The sequence below is a fragment of the Camelus bactrianus genome, chromosome 10 (genome assembly GCF_048773025.1).
Source record: "Camelus bactrianus isolate YW-2024 breed Bactrian camel chromosome 10, ASM4877302v1, whole genome shotgun sequence".
Classification (NCBI taxonomy): Eukaryota; Metazoa; Chordata; class Mammalia; order Artiodactyla; family Camelidae; genus Camelus; species Camelus bactrianus.
This window is the reverse complement of record NC_133548.1, coordinates 39,587,962-39,605,643: the sequence shown is the minus strand read 5'-3', so window position 1 is coordinate 39,605,643 and position 17,682 is coordinate 39,587,962. Positions and strand designations below refer to the sequence as shown.

At 43.8% G+C, this 17,682-nt stretch overlaps 1 protein-coding gene across 9 annotated transcripts in view; it reads left to right on the top strand.

Annotated features, from left to right (window-relative positions):
* The window catches only part of TEAD1 (TEA domain transcription factor 1), a 244,327-nt gene that overhangs the window by 210,444 nt on the left and 16,201 nt on the right, over window positions 1-17,682 (top strand). For all 9 annotated transcript variants that reach the window (XM_074372372.1, XM_074372374.1, XM_074372369.1 and 6 more), the window contains one exon: window positions 16,297-16,437. In XM_074372372.1, coding sequence (XP_074228473.1) covers window positions 16,297-16,437 — 141 coding nt within the window. The remainder of the gene's footprint in view (window positions 1-16,296; window positions 16,438-17,682) is intronic.

Sequence of the window (17,682 nt, the reverse complement as noted above, 5' to 3'; positions counted from 1 at the left end):
TCTAATGACTCAGAAAGCATGAATTACACCTAGACTCTCCCCTTGGATGTCTGATGGTGTTTCCAGTGGGTGTTTCTTTGGTAGGCGTAACCTTCCCTTTGAAATACCTTTTGTATTAGCAGTTGGCCGCGCAGATTTCCATTTCCGTGTGAATTCATTACATTTCAACAGAGATCCTGTCCTGTCTCCTCTTCTCTCTTTTCCTCCTTCTCAAGGTGCCTGAGGTCTCTTGGTTGTCGACCTCAGGCTGACTCTTAATTTGCTCCTAGGATTGCTTCTGGAATTCTGTTCTCAGAACGTCTGCCCTGTCCTACCTGGGCTCATTTGGGCTGGACCAGCTCAGGAGTCTGCAGTGGAAGAAGTTCCGAGTCCACCTGAGGACTTACACTTACACCCAGGCTGTGGGCCCCTGGCTTTTTGCCAGTTGACACTGAGGTGAATGGGATAGTGGTGAGCCACATAGCAGTCACTCCACTGGCTTCAGGGTGGAGGACTCCGACAGGCACCCCCAGACTCACGGTCTAATCCGTAAGTGGATGGCAGAGCCCAGGTGCTGCTGTGAGTGCCCTTCCACCCTGTGAGCCTTATGACCTCTCCTGCCTCAGTGGTGTGGGACACCCAGGGCCCCTGTGAATGGCTGTGCATCTGGTAAGGCTTTTTTTCAAGATCCTTATTGAGCTATCATTTACATACCATAAAATTTACTAATTTTCAGAGTACATTTCAATGATATTCAGAAAAATTTACTGAGTTTTGTGGCCATTGCTCTTAAAGTTTTGAATATTTTTATCATTCCAAAAAGATGCCCTGTGTCCAATTGCGGTCAGTCAGTCTTCCCACTCCCAGCCCCAGGCAACTAGTAATCCACTTTCTGCTGGCACAGATTTGCCTTTTGTGGACATTTCATGTAAATGGAGTCATTCAAGGTGTGGTTGTTTGCATCTGGCTTCTTTCACTTCCAGGGTTTTTGAGGGGTGTCTGTGTGGTAACCTGAGCCGGTAGTTAGCTCTTTTCTGTTGCTAAGTATCCCATGTAAGGCAAGACCGCATTTTACTTTTCTATGCACTAGTTGAAGGATTTGTGGATTGTTCTCATTTTAGGCTTTTATAAATAATGCTGCTATGAGGTTTTTTGTGTGAACATATGGTTTTGTTTTTCTTGGGTAGCTATGCAGAAGTGGAGTTGTTGGGTCATATGGTAAGTCTGTTTAGCTTTGTAAGAAACTGCCAAACTGTTTTCTAAGGTGGTTGTACCACCTTACGATCCCACCAAGTGAGATGTTATGAGTCACCTCCTCCTTTGGCCATTATGTGTCCAAGTATTAGGACAGGGAGAGATGGCAATAAGCACCGAAGGTGAGGGGACTGGTGAGGGAAGCCCCGAGAGAAGGGACGTGAGGCTGGTTCAGGTGTGTTCAGGTGCATCAAGGTGCTTTGCAGCTGGGTCTCCACTTGTATGGGAAACACAGGTGGGTGGAAGTTTGAGGAAAGACAGGAGTCAGGGTTCTTTTGTGTCAGCTGTAGGGAACAGTCAGCAGTTTCAACAATTTTTGAGCCAAGAGAGTAGTAGGATTCTTTTTACTAAGTGTTAAGCAACTTTCTCTGCGTTTTGCCTTTTTAATTTTTATTCTTTGACTTTCCCCTCTCGTGACAGTCTCCCATTTATTTCCTTTCTCTTCCTTCTTGCCTGCTTGTAATTCACTCCTGTGCGTTATAATTCTACGCCACATCTCATTACAAAGGAAGGAAAGTGAATTTGCTGGGCCAGGAGGGGAGGGCCCCCTCTTTTGCAGCAGTACCATTAATGAGTTCCTCCTTTGGGCCAGGCCCTGGGCCAGGTATAAAAGCACGTAAGTGTTATTTAATCTGGTGAGGTGCATGTGATTGTTTCCCCTTTACACACAAAGAAACCAAGTCATGGGGAGGCAGAGTGACTTCTGCAAAGTCACACAGCTAACGGATGCCAGATCTGCTGGACACTGGGATCCGCATGCTTTCCACCACCTCTACGCATGGAAGCCAGTGGTAACTGCAGTGAAGCAGCATACTTTCTTTGTGAAGGCCTGTCACTATGGGATGCTCCGGTGTCCATTTACCTGGGCAACAAGGTGAGTTGACTGCTGTTACCAGGAATTTCAGATTGGATCCTGAGTCTTACCAGAGAGAGGAGTACAGCCCTGTTAGCTGCAGGTGTGGGGAACAGCACCATAGTTTTCACATGTTTGCAAAGGCAACATCATAATCTTCTAGACAGCTTTGGAAATATGTAATTTTTAATTCATTCCTAAATGTACTGTGGATATAACCTAATGCAGTACATGTTGATGGAGTTTCAACCAAGGAATGCATTAAATCCGGTGCCTGCTTCTGTGTCCAAGACTCAACCCTGTAGCTAGATGTCACTGACTCCCTAATTATCATTTTTAATGACTACATAACATCCTGTTTACTGGGTATATCATAATTTAATCATTCTTATTAGATATTGATAGTATGGCTTTTAATGTGTGTGTGTGTATGTAGATGTATGTGAGTTTCTATGTGCGTGTAAACATCCAAGTTGCTTTCTGAAGTTGTCAGGCAGTTAGTCAGTATCCCAGGCATCTCCATCAGCCTTCTGTGGCATAATTTAAAGCAAAACAGCTTTCTATTGTCACTTTGGTTTTTTAATTCCTTTATATCTGCAGTTATGTTTTCTTTGTGCGCCAAGTCCTTACCCCTTCTTTATTCTCTATAGAAACAACTATTAGTGAGGTTAAACGTAGTGTATTCCCTCGAGTCTGAGACATATACTTGCTCCAATCTGAACAGTTCCGGAAGTGAGATGCTTCTTACATTTGACATCATACACGCCTTGCCGTCCCCTGCCCAGGGGCAGGTCATGATGTGGTTGTGACTGCCTGCCCTTTGTGACCCTGGGCAGTGCAGAAGGCATCTCACCACCCCCTTGTCGCCTTAGTTGAGGTATTTGCACTAGTAGTGTATACTGCCACTATACTTAGCAGCTTAAATTTGAATCCCTAATTAAAATGTCTCGGAAAAATTATACTTTGATGCAGCAGTGGAATTGTTATTATGATTGAGGAGGAGTGTAGAACCAGATTTGTGGTAAATGCGGCCAACATTGTGCACTGGCAGGAAACCATACTTCTTTTTTTCCATATAAAACCACGATCAGATGCTGTGTGGGCTCTAAGAAAGGAAGATGTCCACCCACAAGTGGACAGAGCTGTGCTTGTTGCGGCATTGAGATCCCTGCAGATGGGTCGCTGGTGATACAGCAGACAGTGCAGCCAATTTGAGATAAAATGTCAGCTGTCTTGAAATTGATGATAGAATTCCCAAAGCTAGAAGAGGTGAGTGTGACTCAGTCATGCCTCCTGAAAGACAGAAACCCAAGTATAGCTTGTAGCTCACTTTCAAAAGCAGTTCATTTCCAGCCACACGTAGTTTACTTAAGGGGATAAACAAGATGATGGATTTAACTAAGTAAGAAATGCAGTGAAACTCATATTTTTGGAGAGATCTCAAAATTCTACTCTCTGTTCTAACAATGCTCAAGAGTGTCAAGCTAGGGGACATTGGTTCAAAGAAAGCCACATGTTACTAACATGTTGCTTATAAACCATCTAGCCAAAAACTCTTCAGAAGAATCAGTAGTATGATGAAGGCTTACTCTCAAACTATGATTGGAATAATAAAGAAGAAAGTAATATGGAAATACAATTGTATGGATATGTATCCTGTTGTTGAGGAGCAAATTCTTAATATATGTTTAATATAATATTTCTTTTTTCTCTCACATAATTACTAAATTAGTGGTATCTTAGAAACCAGGATATACAGCATGTTACCCTATGACTCTTTATGCTTTGCTTTTAGAAGTTCTCAGACTTAACAATCATCCATTGTAAACAATTAACAGTCTATTCATAGTCATTCAACTTACCTTCTTAACCTATTTTTCTAGGGGAAGAAAAAAGCAAGGCTAGTTTTACTAACCAGAGCAGATGTGAGAAGATTTTATAAAACAGAAATGGAATGCGAGTTATCTGGAAAGAGGGCAGCCTTTAGAAGATGCTTTTATCTTGGTAGGAACGAAATTACGTTTGTTGGACAAAATGACAGGCACTATAAATAAAACAACTGGGCTTCATTTAAGGAGAAGAAACCGGGTGCACATGTAAACTGGCCGAAGGGACCCCCTCGACGTTTCAGCCTGTTTCTAATCGGAGTCTGCGTGATTTAGGCTGGAATTGTAGACTTGAGTCTGTCATTTGGAACCAAATGTCCCTGTTGCTATTCATGGAAAAGGACGTTAGCAAAATGGAATAATTTGCTCCCCACATGTTTTAAACTGCTATCAGTGAGGAAGGGGCCTTTCAGTTCAACAGCGTTTCCATTTCTCTCCACTTCTGTCTCATCTCACAACACTGTTTAGTTCTGAAATTACATGAACAATAGGGAGTGATGGAACGATTAGGTGGAAGGAAGGTGAGCAGGAAATACTGCCAAATGCAGAGGTGCTTGTGGGCTAACACAGGGTAAATTCTCCTTGGTGGACTGACTGACTATATGATGATCTTCATGGGGGGTCTGTTTTTTGAAAAATCATCTCTTGACAGCAGATTCTGATATTTCATGCAGAGGGATGAGGAGGTCAGTAACCTTGCACATCCACCCATTTTGATTGGATTTCATGAGAAAAATACCTGGAGCTTGTTAGCACTTTCTGCATTGACTGCTGAATGTTACTGCGCCTTCCTGTTTTCCCAGCTTCAGTGTCCTGAACTCCTTTGTAAGCCTCCCCCCAGGGAGCAGGGACCCACTCTGAAGCACTTGTTTGCCCCACAGTGCAACGTATACAGCAGATTTTCAACATTTTTAAAAGTTCACTGGCTGAAAAGTTGCTTTTATTTCATTCAGTACACCTAGAGAAATCACCGTACATGGGGTCCTGTAACTGCCACTTGGCCGGCTCTGATATCATAGCATCTGACAGTTGAACAATCTTTCTCAAGAAATTTACTGAAAAGGGTTGGGGGGACCTCAGGAGATTCACGCAGAAGCTTTTCCAGGCTCTCTGGAGTCTTAGGTTCTTGTAGAAACAGTTTAGTCATTTGTATTAGTGATAAATAGACACATCACTAGTGAGCCATTCAACCAAACGTTCACTGAGCCCTACTTTGCACTTGGAGAGCTGGGGAAACAGACCTTGGGTTCTGGTGTGGGATAGCAGACACAGAAGCAGATAGATGACAGCACCATGGGGAGGAGCCATAATGGAAATGTGGATGCACAGAAGCAGAAGGAGGAACCCTTTTTGCCTGAGAACATTCTGGAAGGCCTCACAAAGACATGACATTTGAGCTGAATCTTGAAAGAATTTAATCAGTGGGAGGGGAGTGGGATGGAGTTTTCAGGGGAGGTGGAAGCTTGTGGAGAGAACAGGAATCCTACGGGGAGGTGGCAGAGGGTCCTGGGGCCGCTGGGCCGTACAGAACCTGGAGGGTGGGAATGTTGATCTCCGCAGCAAGCACTAGGCAATCACTTTGTTTAAGAGTCTTTCTGATTCCCCTGAACACATAAGGCAGAACAGTACAGCCTGGAACATGGGAACAGAAGCTCACTCTTTCCCCCCAATCCCTTAGCCTCAGTCTCACCACAGATCCTTTTTTTTTTTTAACCATGAACTCTTCAGGACAGAGTCAAGGCAGAATCTAAATTGGGAGTCCCCTTAACCTCGTGGGAGAATCCATCTGACAGCTGTTCCTCTAATGCTTTCTGTCCTGGGTCATTTGGCTCAGTGGTTGCTAACAAAGCCAAGGCCAGGGGTCCATTCTTGCCTGCTTGGGGCTGTTTAACTCTGCTCCCTGCCGTGGTTACAGGCTGAGATGCTAAGCCACTGTGCCCCCGAGAGCTGCCGGTCACCTGAAGTCCAGGGGAAGCAGACACATGTGCCTCGGCACCTCCCTCACCCACCTCACTGTGTTGGTGGAGGCACAGTTAGCTTCCCTCCATAACCATCACCTCAAGAAAAGCCTGAGAAGGAAAGAATTGAAGTCACACAACCAGGATGTGGCTGTTTATTTCCAGAGCCAGTTTTGCAAGGAATAAGTGGATTATCTGGACATAATCATAAACCCCTCAAAGATCTTGGTCAGTTGTCTGAAACTGGACCTCGACCCTTGGTGATGTGTGAAGTTTCCCCTCCCTGAGCAGGTGGAGACCCAAGGTACACCCTACCCATCCACCCCCATTCTAATTTGCTCTTTACATTACAAAAGCAAGAGAAGCTTATTAAGTATTCCAAGCAATTCCAAAAACTATAGAAGATAAAGTGTCCTGGGTCATTTGGCCCCACCAGCCAGTATCCTCCCGACTTTTTATTTGCATCTACAAACATTGTACACCCACCGTTTGTTTTTACTAAAAAAAAAAAAAAAAGTATTATGCTCCACGTGTTCTTCAGCAGCTTCATTTCTATCCCCAGTCAAAAGTATCTTGAGCATCAGATGTCTCCTTACAGCAATGAAAATTCGAGGGTAACTCCCAATTTTTGTTATTCTCATTGGTAAAGGTGAGTTGTGAGAAGGGTTGCCAGATTTAACAAATGAAAATACAAGCTACCAAGTTAAACTTGAATTTCAGGTAAACAGCATAGACTTTTCTAGTGTATGTCTGTCTGTCCCATGCCATCTTTGGATTGTACAGATACTGAAAAAGCATGTTTATCTAAACATCAGATTTAACTGGGCAGCCTGTGTTTTATTTGGCAACCCTCTGCTTGCTAGCTGCCTGATTTCTTCTTGCTCTACATAAGACTTTTCGTACACAAAACTTCCAGACAAGAAGAAGGCCCTGCTTTCTGTCCTGGAAAGGGTGGTCCCCGGCCAGTGTTCGCACCCAGATGACTGCGGGGTGAAGGGCCAGCTCCGCCGGGCGCCTGGCCCTCAGTACCTGCCCCCACTGGAGAGAGCTGGCCTGTGCAGCTGCTCTGGACCGGGAGCCGAGGCCCTGGCTCTTTCACGCCAGCTACTGTGTGAAGTCACCTGAAGTTGTGTGGGTGATATTAGTTGAATTTCTTTTTTAAACGAATGCTGGTATTTGTAGGAATTTGCAATGCAAACAGCCAGCCTTTCAAGCGGTGCATATTGTAATTAGAGCAAGCTTTTAAGATTCTTTGAAGTACTAAATGTTGATGAAATTCAAATAGGGGTGCTGATCTGCACTATAAAGGGGCTCTTGGTGGTGTTTTTTTTTTAATCTTCTATTTTGTCGATGTAAATATATGCCGTAATTACTGGGAAGTAACTTGAAGAGTAGGGGCTGTTTATTCCTATTCTTATTTAAAACAGCTGTGGCCGGAGAGCCACAGCTGCTGTCCGGTTGTGCTGGGCAGAGGCACAACGGCTGAAGCGAACACACTCCAAGGCTCCCTTCCCTCTGGGCAGCTTTCTTGCTCTCTCCAGATGCAGATCTCCTTGCTGGGGGGTTGTCCCCTAGTCCCAGTGGGGGTGGCTTCAGGAGTGGCAGCCAGGGAACAGACGCAGGCAGAAAAGTCAAGCAGGAGAGGTTGGGAGCTGCCAGCATCCTCCAGACCCCCAGCACGGGCTGCCTCACGGGACACTTCTGCCTGACAGCTCCCGGCCCAGGGCAGAGCGATTGTCCTTTGGAGCCTGCGGGAGCAGCTGCGAGGCCCGCGTGGTGCCCTGCCTGGCCGAGCCTCACCATGTGGCAGGCCTGGACAGCCGCCCACAACAGGGCCCAGCTCCCAGTGCCTCCTGCCAAGGAGCCAGATGCTGCCATTGGAAAAAATTGCTTCACAATTTGAAATCTTGGTCCTTTGATCATTGCTCAGAGAGGATGAAGAGGAGAGGTTCAAAGTGGTGGTTTGAAAATGCCAGCGTCTCCTTGCATCCATCAGTGCCTATTATACTGTCTCTTGTCAGGGACAGTCCTCTTGATGTTTTCATTTCTGCAACCAAGTAATTCCTGCCCAGCCCTTCCTAGCCCTCTGGGTGGAAGGGAGAGGTGGGTGGGAAGGGAGTGTCTGCAGCAGGCTCCTTTCCTGACCCAGTGTCCTGGCCACCCCCTGCCTTTGGGGTGATCTGCTCCCTCTTTCTTGCAGCAGACCTTTTCCCTCTGAAGCCAGTGACAGAGTAGTTGTCTTCAGCCAGATGCTGCTTCTGCCTGAGCTGCACCTCTGTTCTGCACTTGGCAGCCCTAAGGCTCATGTCCCTTTCCTCCGGCCACTGGAGCCAGGTTTCCCGAGGCCCAACCTTTTGCAGAGTTGATCCCCTGGCCCTTCTCCCTCCCCTCAGGGGGCTCTGGGTTCTACATAACTGGGCCATGCCTCACTTTTCCTCACCCATAAAATGGGAAGAATCATTCTTTCAAGAAAATTGTTTCTAATTTTTTTTAAATTTGAGAAACATGAAATTAAACAGTGGAACACATCCATGAACAAGTGGGCTTACTGAATGAGCAGTAATAGAGGGGAAACCCAGCTGAAGTCTTGTCTGGTGACTCACATGTTTCAGCTGCAGGAGTAAAGTAAGAGGAGGATTATTTAGGGAAGAACTAGGGGAAGTCTGATGCTTCGCTTTTTTGTTTCCTTGCTGCCTGACACAGTCAGCCGTCTGCCTGGCATTGTAACCTGCTTCCACTTCCACCTTCCACTGTTTTCCAGGACTTGCCCACAAATAGAGGCCCAGGTCTTTCATTCATCCCCCACACATTTGTTAATGATTGCCTTTTTTGTTTCCAGATAGAATTTTATAACATTTCTAATCCTATCTTTGTGAGAAACTTGGTAATTTTGTACCTGTTTGAGCAGTTATGCCCCAAACCTAAGGCTTGTTATAAACTCACAGATCGGAAAAAGTACTGATTTTTCTGTTTGGAAAAAGCCATTGCGGCGTCTGTGCTGTGTACCTGATGAGTGTGGGCTGGGACGCGGGCTGGCTCTGGGGGCACAGCTTCTGTCTTGTTTGCTGATGATAAACCACCGTCTGCTTCGGGCCACACACATGTCTGTAGATGTGACTGGAGCTCAGTCTTCATCCCTCCTGGTCTGTGCTGAAGTCCCCAGGTTGATGGAGTGGTCGTCAGTGTTACTAATGGCCATTGTTCACGCGGCACGTTTCAGTGCACGGATGAGTCTCATGTGCGCTCTCTCCTCATCACCACGGTGGCCTCTGGAAGTGGGTCCTTCTCTGAGGTTTAAGACGAGGAAAGTGAGACTGAAAGGAGTGACCACTGTTCACGCTGTCTGTCAGGTGTCTTAGATGCAGTGACAGCCAATGAAGAGTGAGAGTTCTCAAGTCTCTGGACTAGAAGGAAGGGAGGTCTGACGTCAGGATGGAGTTTAATCAAAGTAAACGTGGAACTTGGAATGTAGGTAGCAGAGAGGAGCTGGAGCTCTCTGTGGGTGAGAAGAGGGCATGGAAAGGTGAGATGAAGGGGGAAGTGAGGGGTAGCTTCAGGGTTGTCTCCCAGCAGAGTTCTCAGGTCTGTGTGACGCCCGGAGGCAGAACTCTAGGCGGAAGCCACCAGGAAGCTGATTGCAACTTAACTGCTGTGGTGGCAGAATCCTTATCATGGTGTTAGAGAAGGTGTTGTAGGATGTGGAGAGGGGGAGTGGAGGTTGGTTAAGTGAGTAGGCCCAGGGTAGTCACAGGGTTCCTTACAAGTGGCCAAGGGAGATGAAAGAAGACGTCCAGAGAGATGACAGCTGGCAGTGTGAGGACTCACCTGGTGTTGCTGGATTTGAAAATGGGGGAAGGGGCTAAGAGACAAGCAATGTGGAAGCAGGAAGAGACAAAGAATCAGATCCCTCCCCAGAGCCTCCAGAAAGGGATGCAGCTCTGATGATACCTTGATCTTAGCCCGGTGAGACCCGTGTCGGGTGTCTGGCCCACAGAAGTAAAAGGTCATAAATTGGTGTTGTTTTAAGCCACTACATTTGTGGTAGTTTGTCAAAGCAGCAATGGGACACTCATACAAAAGGAAAAAGAACTCTCTAACAATTAGGTCTGTCCTACATGTGTTAGGTATTTTATTAGTGATTTTCCTGTATCTGAAGGTATTTAGCCAGAAGGCAGTGCAGGTCAGGATGCTATAGAAAGGATTTATGCATTGGGTGATAGTGGAAAGAGCTGGTCTCTGAACCCAGTTCATACGTAGAGTTTCTCTTCTAGGGTAAAATGGGCAAAGATTCTTTCAAAGGGCCCGTGTGCCTGGACTTGCCCTCTCCAGCCACAACTGCAAGGCTTTTTCGCCCTCTCCAGCCACAACTGCAAGGCTTTTTCGTTTTTTGTTTTTCACTTTAGGACATGGCCCAGGACTAGCTAGGGAGGGGGAAATTTCCCCCTCTACCCTTGTGTTCTTTTTGGCTGGACTAATAATGAAATTGACACAAGACAGAATAACGGAAGAAAAAGAAACCAATTTTTAATTCATAGCAACGGAGGTCACATAGAAATGGGACCTAAAAAGTGGCCAGAGCAGGCAGCTTTTACGGCTTTTTAGACAAAGAAACAATAGATTTGTGATGAATTGACAAGACAAAGAAACTTGTGCTTTGGGTACTTAATTAGTGAAGAATCTACACAGAGTTTGGTTTTGGAGGTGTAAATTGTAAAAGTAAAAACGTTTGTTTAATAGGTTTCTTAGCTTCAAATTCCCTGTCTGGTGATAAGGGTGTCCTGCCTCCGGATGCAGAGCGTGTACCTGCCACATGAGGGGTTTATTCCCTACTTTCAGGGAGACAGAGGGGAGGGTCAGAGTGTCTCTCTTCCATTGGCTGTTTCTTAAAGAACTTTAATTCAAAATAGCCAATATCCCATTGAGGCACATTTTGGGACAGCCTACCCTGGACCCGAACAGCTGGCTTGTCCCCCAAAGGATAGGATATAGTTGGAATTTGGAATTTGTTGGGAAGATAAGTTCACTGGGTTTTAGTTGTTTCTTGGGTTTTTATGTTTATTTGCTTTTAGAAAATATCCTGTGATCAGAAAAGAGCTGATTAGAAAAAATAGTTTGTACGTCTGATACCAGCACATTTTTTTTTCTCATTTTCTTGCCTCGAGAACTATATGAAATAGGTTTGCCCTGAGTTTCCTGTGGGGAAAAATGTGTCAAGAGGATGGGTAATGAACTCAGCGCGAACCCCAGACCCATTACAGAGTTTGCCTCCTCTGTTGTTGATTTAATGCTAGCGTTCTTTCTTTGATACTACCTTTGCTTCACGGGAATTAAGTGACCACATTTCTTTCTGGGATAATCATAGTATCATCAGCTGACAGATAATTATCTTTCACATCAATACCTCCTCCTAGAAAATTCCCAGAGAACAGCTGTGATACGGTTGGATGGCTGCGTAATTATTTTCCATGTTCAAAAGTAATTGCAAAGCAATTGTAATAACTGATTGCTTATTTACCATTAGTTGAGAAGCCTTTTAAAAATGTGACCTATTAAATATACTAATTAAATATAATGTTTCCTCAAATTTTTTTAAAAAGCAAAATAATTTAGAAACCATGTGTTTCTCTTATCTAAATGAAAGCTGAAAATGCACGTAGATCTAATGACCAGCAATTCTACTTTTAGGAACACCTAACAGGAGTGCATACGTGTGTTCATTAAAAGCATATCCAGGAACGTTCAGAGTAGCCACTCTTCATAACAGCGCTCTTCATAATTTGGAAACATTGTAAATGTCCATCAGTAGAAGGGGTAGATGGTGGTGTTTTTCATTCAGGGGAGTACCCTGCAGTAACAAGGATGAATGACCTGCACACCACAATGTGGATGACTCACACTACCTGCTGCACAAATGCAGCTAAACACAGAGGAATCAACAGTGTATGACTCTACTTCTGCAACACTCAAAAAACCAGACAAGACGAATGTAGTGTTGTAGGATCAAGGTTACTCGTGTGAGATGGGAGATGCGATTGTCCTGGAAGGGAGCATGCGTGAGAGGGCTTCTGTCTCTTCCTCTGGGTGCCGGTTACATGGGTGTGTTCACTTTATGAAAATTAATCAAACTGTAAACGTGTGATTTGTACACTCCTCTGAACATATGTTCTACTTTAGTTTTATGTAAAAAAGTTAGCTCTGACAGCTTTAAAACTCATACTTTGTTGTGATCGTTTCTGACAGCAGGTTGTCATGATGTGTATTCTTGAATACCTTCACTCTTGCTGCTTCCTGTCATTATACCTACAGGTCATCCATCCCCAATTAAAACTAATTAAATTATTTTGGAAATTCCAAGGGACAGTGGTGTACCAAAGGTGAGAGGGTGGGACAGGTCTGCCCCAGGTGCAGGCATTAAGGAGGTTCATTGTAGAGAAGCTTAGATGGAAAAGCCATCTAAAAATAGTTGTCATTTTTATTATCACCCTGTGCCCACAGTTCTAAACAATGCTATTGGTAAAACATTCCTCAAAAAGAAAAAAGTTCTTTATTGGCTTAAGACTTAAACAATTGGTGAAATTAGTGTTGGTTTTTTATTTCATATATACATATACATGTGTGTACTTCAAACTAGCACACTGACATTACTTATCCATTACTTACTCTTTAATAACACATGTTACTGAAGACTCAGCCTTGTGCTGATTTCTAGTGTAAGTTCTGACAGTTTCGAATCATTGGAGCTGCAGTCCCCACAGTGCTGCTGTCTCTAGGGTTAAACAGCAGATTTGGAAATTAGCGCAGTGATTATGAAGGAGGCAAAGCAGAACTACAGTTACTTCATTTCTGTCGTGCTCTCTTCAAAACTTTTGGAGGTTTTGTATTTAAAATTTAGAACAGTGAAACAGAGTGCTGATTATTACTGAAAGTAATTTTGTCAGATAAAGGGAAGGGGGCGGTCTTAAAAATGATCCATTCTAGATGTCAGTCTACTAGGTTCGTTGCTGCTACAGGACAGCCCTTTTCACCAGCATTACGTAAGCATGGAAACTCGTAGACACGGAGGCCTGAAAGCTGTGAAAATTCTCAGCAGTTTTGCTAACATCATATGGTGAATGCCATTGTAAACTTGGGTAACATTTAAAAATGGTATGTATAGATAGATTATTTTGTTTATTTATTTCTGTGCTTGCTTTAGATTTTAAGAGTCCTAGTTTGTTTACATTGCAAATCTTTTGCTTGTCAAAAAGAATGCTACTGAAGGGAATAAAATGAAAAATAGACTGTTAAAAAAAATGAAAGAAAACATTGTGCCTAGGGCGTTGAAGTGCAGTTCTTCAGAAACCTCCCTCCTGGTTAAATCACCGATGTAGGTTGACATTGATAGTGTTTAAAAAATAACCTAACTTCACGCACTCTCCCGTTGACTCCCCACCCTTTGCCCGTTTCCCCGTGCTCCTTCCCACATTCCACGCCTGACACCACAGACAGCAGACTGCTCTGGATTGTTCATCAGTCCTTCACAATGGTTTGATTACATCAAACGAGTTTAAGTTGCAATATTAGTTAGCAATGTATTTATAGCCTGTTAATTCTCTTTTTCAAAGCTTGGGAATTTATTTAAATTTGAAGGAAAAGGAAAGTCAAAGTAATTTCTAGTGCAGCTTCTTGCTCCCCATAACTCATTGCATTGTTACTGGGAAGCATCCTAAATATTCATCAGCAGAGGACATGTTAAATTATGGTGCATCTGTGTAATGGAATAGTATGCAGCCACTAAAAATGTGGCTGTCATGTTTTTTAAAGGGCTATTCTTTTAAAAACTGGTATTCTTATATCAAAACTATGTGAGTTCTAAGGAACAGTTATATATATGTACACACACACACACATATGTATATATATATATATTTTTTTAAAACCAAGTTTAGAATGCTACAGTTTATGCAGAAAAGAGGCACCATATGCTTGAATATCTCAGTTCTAAATATCACTAAAAGGACATACAGAAACATAACACTGGTCACCTGGGGAGGTTGGCAAGTTCAGGGTAGAAATAAAATGTACACTGTGCTTACAGTTTGATTTTTTTTCTTTACTTATCACATGCATGTTTTTACTTAAAAAAAAAAAAAGCTAAACCTTGTTGGCACAAACTACTTCATAACAGTAAGAGCATCAATCCCTCGGAGAACACCACTGGTCAGCCTACGCTTGCAAAACACCTGAGCTGCTTCTCAGAGCCGTGTGTTCTCAGTTGGTAGCGGAACCAGGCAGCGGCCATTCTCGAAGGCACACTCTTTGTTCACGACAGGTGGCAAGTGCCCTAGAAGCCTGGATGGTAACCCAGTGTCAGAGCTCCTGTATGCCTAGGAGACACGTTGGGACCTTTTTCCCCTGGAGGCTGTTGCCCACATAGACCCTCTTCATCCTTGGATAGCTCAGATCTCAGGGTGAGACCTTCATCGATTCCCACTAAGCTGCTCTTTCATGGAGCCAAATGCCAAACCTTTGAATGTGAGAAAACACACCTGGGTATTTTTTTTTAATTATTTGCAGTTTATGCCCCATATAATTCCAAAAAGCAAAATTTGAGGAAGTGTTACTAAGTTTATGGATAATATAAAACTGGACAAGTACAAGTAAAAGCAGATTGGAATCCAGGAACAGGAGCTGGACACAGGTTGTTAGTGGCTATTAGAAGTACCTAGGATAAGTTAATTACTATAGTCAAATACTTAATTTTGCTTTGAATTTCTTGGCACATAAGAAAAGGGAATATAAAGTATATGGTCCTTTTTATTTGAAGCCAGAAAATCTGAAGTTTTGCCTAAGGAAATGGACATTTTCTTGATACTCAATTCAAGAAGGAAATTCAAGTGCAGATCCTTATTAAAATATATATATATAGGATGACTCAGGTTTTCATGGTGGTTGGTGCCTGTCAAGGTATTAAAACGAGCGAGTCCCATGTGCCAAACCTCACCAAACATAATCTCATTGTGTGTTAGATCTACCTCTCTCTCTGCTGCCACCCTAGCAGTCCAGGTATCATCTCATAAGGGTTGCTTTCAGGCCTCCTGACTCACCTCTGCATTCCCCCACTCTCTTCTAGAGTCTCCAAGCTTTGGTTGGGGTGCCTTTGGAGATTGCAAATCTGATGCTAAACTGTCACTGTCCCTAGCCTATGTACTTAAAACTCCTGTGTCTCTTGGTATTAGGATGTAAGACTCAAACCCTACCACCTCCCCAGCCACCCTTTCTCCCTTGGTCTCTCTGTCCCTGACTTTTTTAGTCCTTGTTTCTGGCCGTGTGCACTCTGGACATACCCTCTCTTCCAGCACACTCCACCTGTCTGAGCCAGTTTTTAGTACCTTTGACATGGTAGTAATTTTCTGTCTAAATTAGGGCTGTTTTCTGTACATATTTCCCATATTGAGTTGCAGTCCTGTATAGTCTCTAGTATGAGCCTCGCTTAGTAGGTAATCATAAAAATATGGTAAGTGAGCGGGAATTTGTATTACTTACTTAGCATCTTTATAAGCCAGTCTTTAGTAGGAACCATTTCCCCTCTGGATGATGTAATTTGTAATGAAGTTTCTGTTTTTGCATATATAACAAATGGCCAGTCTGCCACAGATTCTCCTGTTCTTTTAAATATATCTATAGATTAGTGAATGTAAATTCAGTTCATATACTGCTTTCTGCACATATTCCAAAGACCTCATGAATCTTTTATTACAAGGCTATACAGTATTGTTCTATACTGGATGGAAGAAAGTAAAATGAAATAGATACATGTAGCATGTCATTATTTCAAGGGAAGGCTGCCCAAATTAGCACTCTGTTAAAAAAAAAATAACCAAAAGAAAAAAAAAAAAAGAACATAAATACAAAACAGAAACAAACTCATAGACATAGAATATAAACTTCTGGTTGCCAAGGGGGGAGGGGGGTGGGAAAGGATAGACTGGGAGTTCAAAATTTGTAGATAGTAACTGGCATATGCAGAATAGATAAACAAAATTATACTGTATAGCACAGGGAAATATATACAAGATCTCGTGGTAGCTCACAGAGAAAAAAAATGTGGCAATGAGTATATGTATGTTCATGTATAACTGAAAAATTGTCCTCTACACTGGAATTTGACACAACATTGTAAAATTACTATAACTCAATAAAAAATGTTAAAAAATTTTTTTTGAATAACTGATGGTCCATAGAACTTGTTTCTAGCCAAGTGTCCTCTTGGAGCCACCCCTGCCCTCCAGCCCAAAGGATGGAGGTCTTATGCTGATGGTTACTGCTTGTTGCCATGACCCCTGTGATGAGAGAGTAACACCCACCTCCATTTCATTTCCAACAGGCCGATTTAAACTGCAATATTCAAGATGATGCCGGGGCTTTTTATGGTGTAACCAGTCAGTATGAGAGTTCGGAAAATATGACAGTCACCTGTTCCACCAAAGTTTGCTCCTTTGGGAAGCAAGTAGTAGAAAAAGTAGAGGTAAGTTGGCCTCTGTATACAGGAACCTTCATTCAGGGCAACCTGTCGCCTTTCTTTAAGCCTAAACGCGGGCAGAGAGTTTTACTTTTTTGAGGTCTTCTCCTCCCCCTGCCACCCTTTCTCCCATTTCCCCTACCCCCATTATTTCTAAAAAGGCAAAATATTTGAAAGCAACTGAAAGAAGGCCAGGAGAAATCCCAGGCCAGCCCTCCCTGACTGTGAAATCAGCCCAGCCCCACCAGCGTGTCAGTCCTGCAGGAGGCCTCGTGGGGGCCCCATGTGGGGGCTCTCAGAGGTGGCCCCTGCCTCAATCAAATGATGCCTTTTCCACCCCAGATCCAAAGGCACCTCCCAACACCTTGATAACAAGCAAGGTGGCCTCCACTCATAGGCACTTGCCTTCCAGAACCTGGACTCCTTTCGTTTGGTATTGTTGCTTTTGCCATTTCTACTCCCTTCATCTTAACTGTTTTAAATATGTTTCTGTACATACTGGGACCAAGCACCTGGTTATGGTTTTTATAGTTCATGCCTCCCTCCCTTTCAGAATGTGGGTGTTCGTTTTACCAGGGTGGGCTGCTTTGTGTGAACAAGGCTTGCAGGTGATATTTCATTGAGTCATATTTTCCAGTGTCTCCTACCATCCAGCATATCCACGTTCAGTGAGCAGTTTTTGTTCACAGATGTCCAGCACCTCTTAGGGCTGAGAGACCAACCTGACCGTGACAAAATCTTTGAGGGAAAGGATGCACTGGGTCGGGAGAGGGAGCGAGGGGATGTTATTTTTTAAGACTTTGGGCTGAATGAGGAGGGTTTGGGATGCCGCAGGCCCTCATAGCTTCCTGAGCACAGGGTGGGCATCCTGAGAACAGTGCTAAGAGGACGTAAATGAGTTGACTAGATGGTCAGGGTGAGCTTACGGGTTATGAGCTTTACTAAAATGCTGGCAGTGGGAATCCAGGATGAGATTTTGAATGGAACTTTGAAACTGACTGGCTGTTAAAAGAGGAGGAAGAGTCAAAGGCCACACGTTTTATGCTCCGAAGGACAGTGCAGCCTCTAGCAGAGAGACGTAAATAAGAGGTTCAGCTGGAAGTAGTAAGGGTCTTGTAGATGCGAGACTAGAACTTGAGAGACAGGTGAAGGCTGAAAAGAGCAGTGGGGAGTCCTCAGCGCTAAGGATAATGAAGCTGTGGGAGGGAGAGCTAGCTGCAGAGAGGGTATGGGAAGAGCACAGGAATGAAG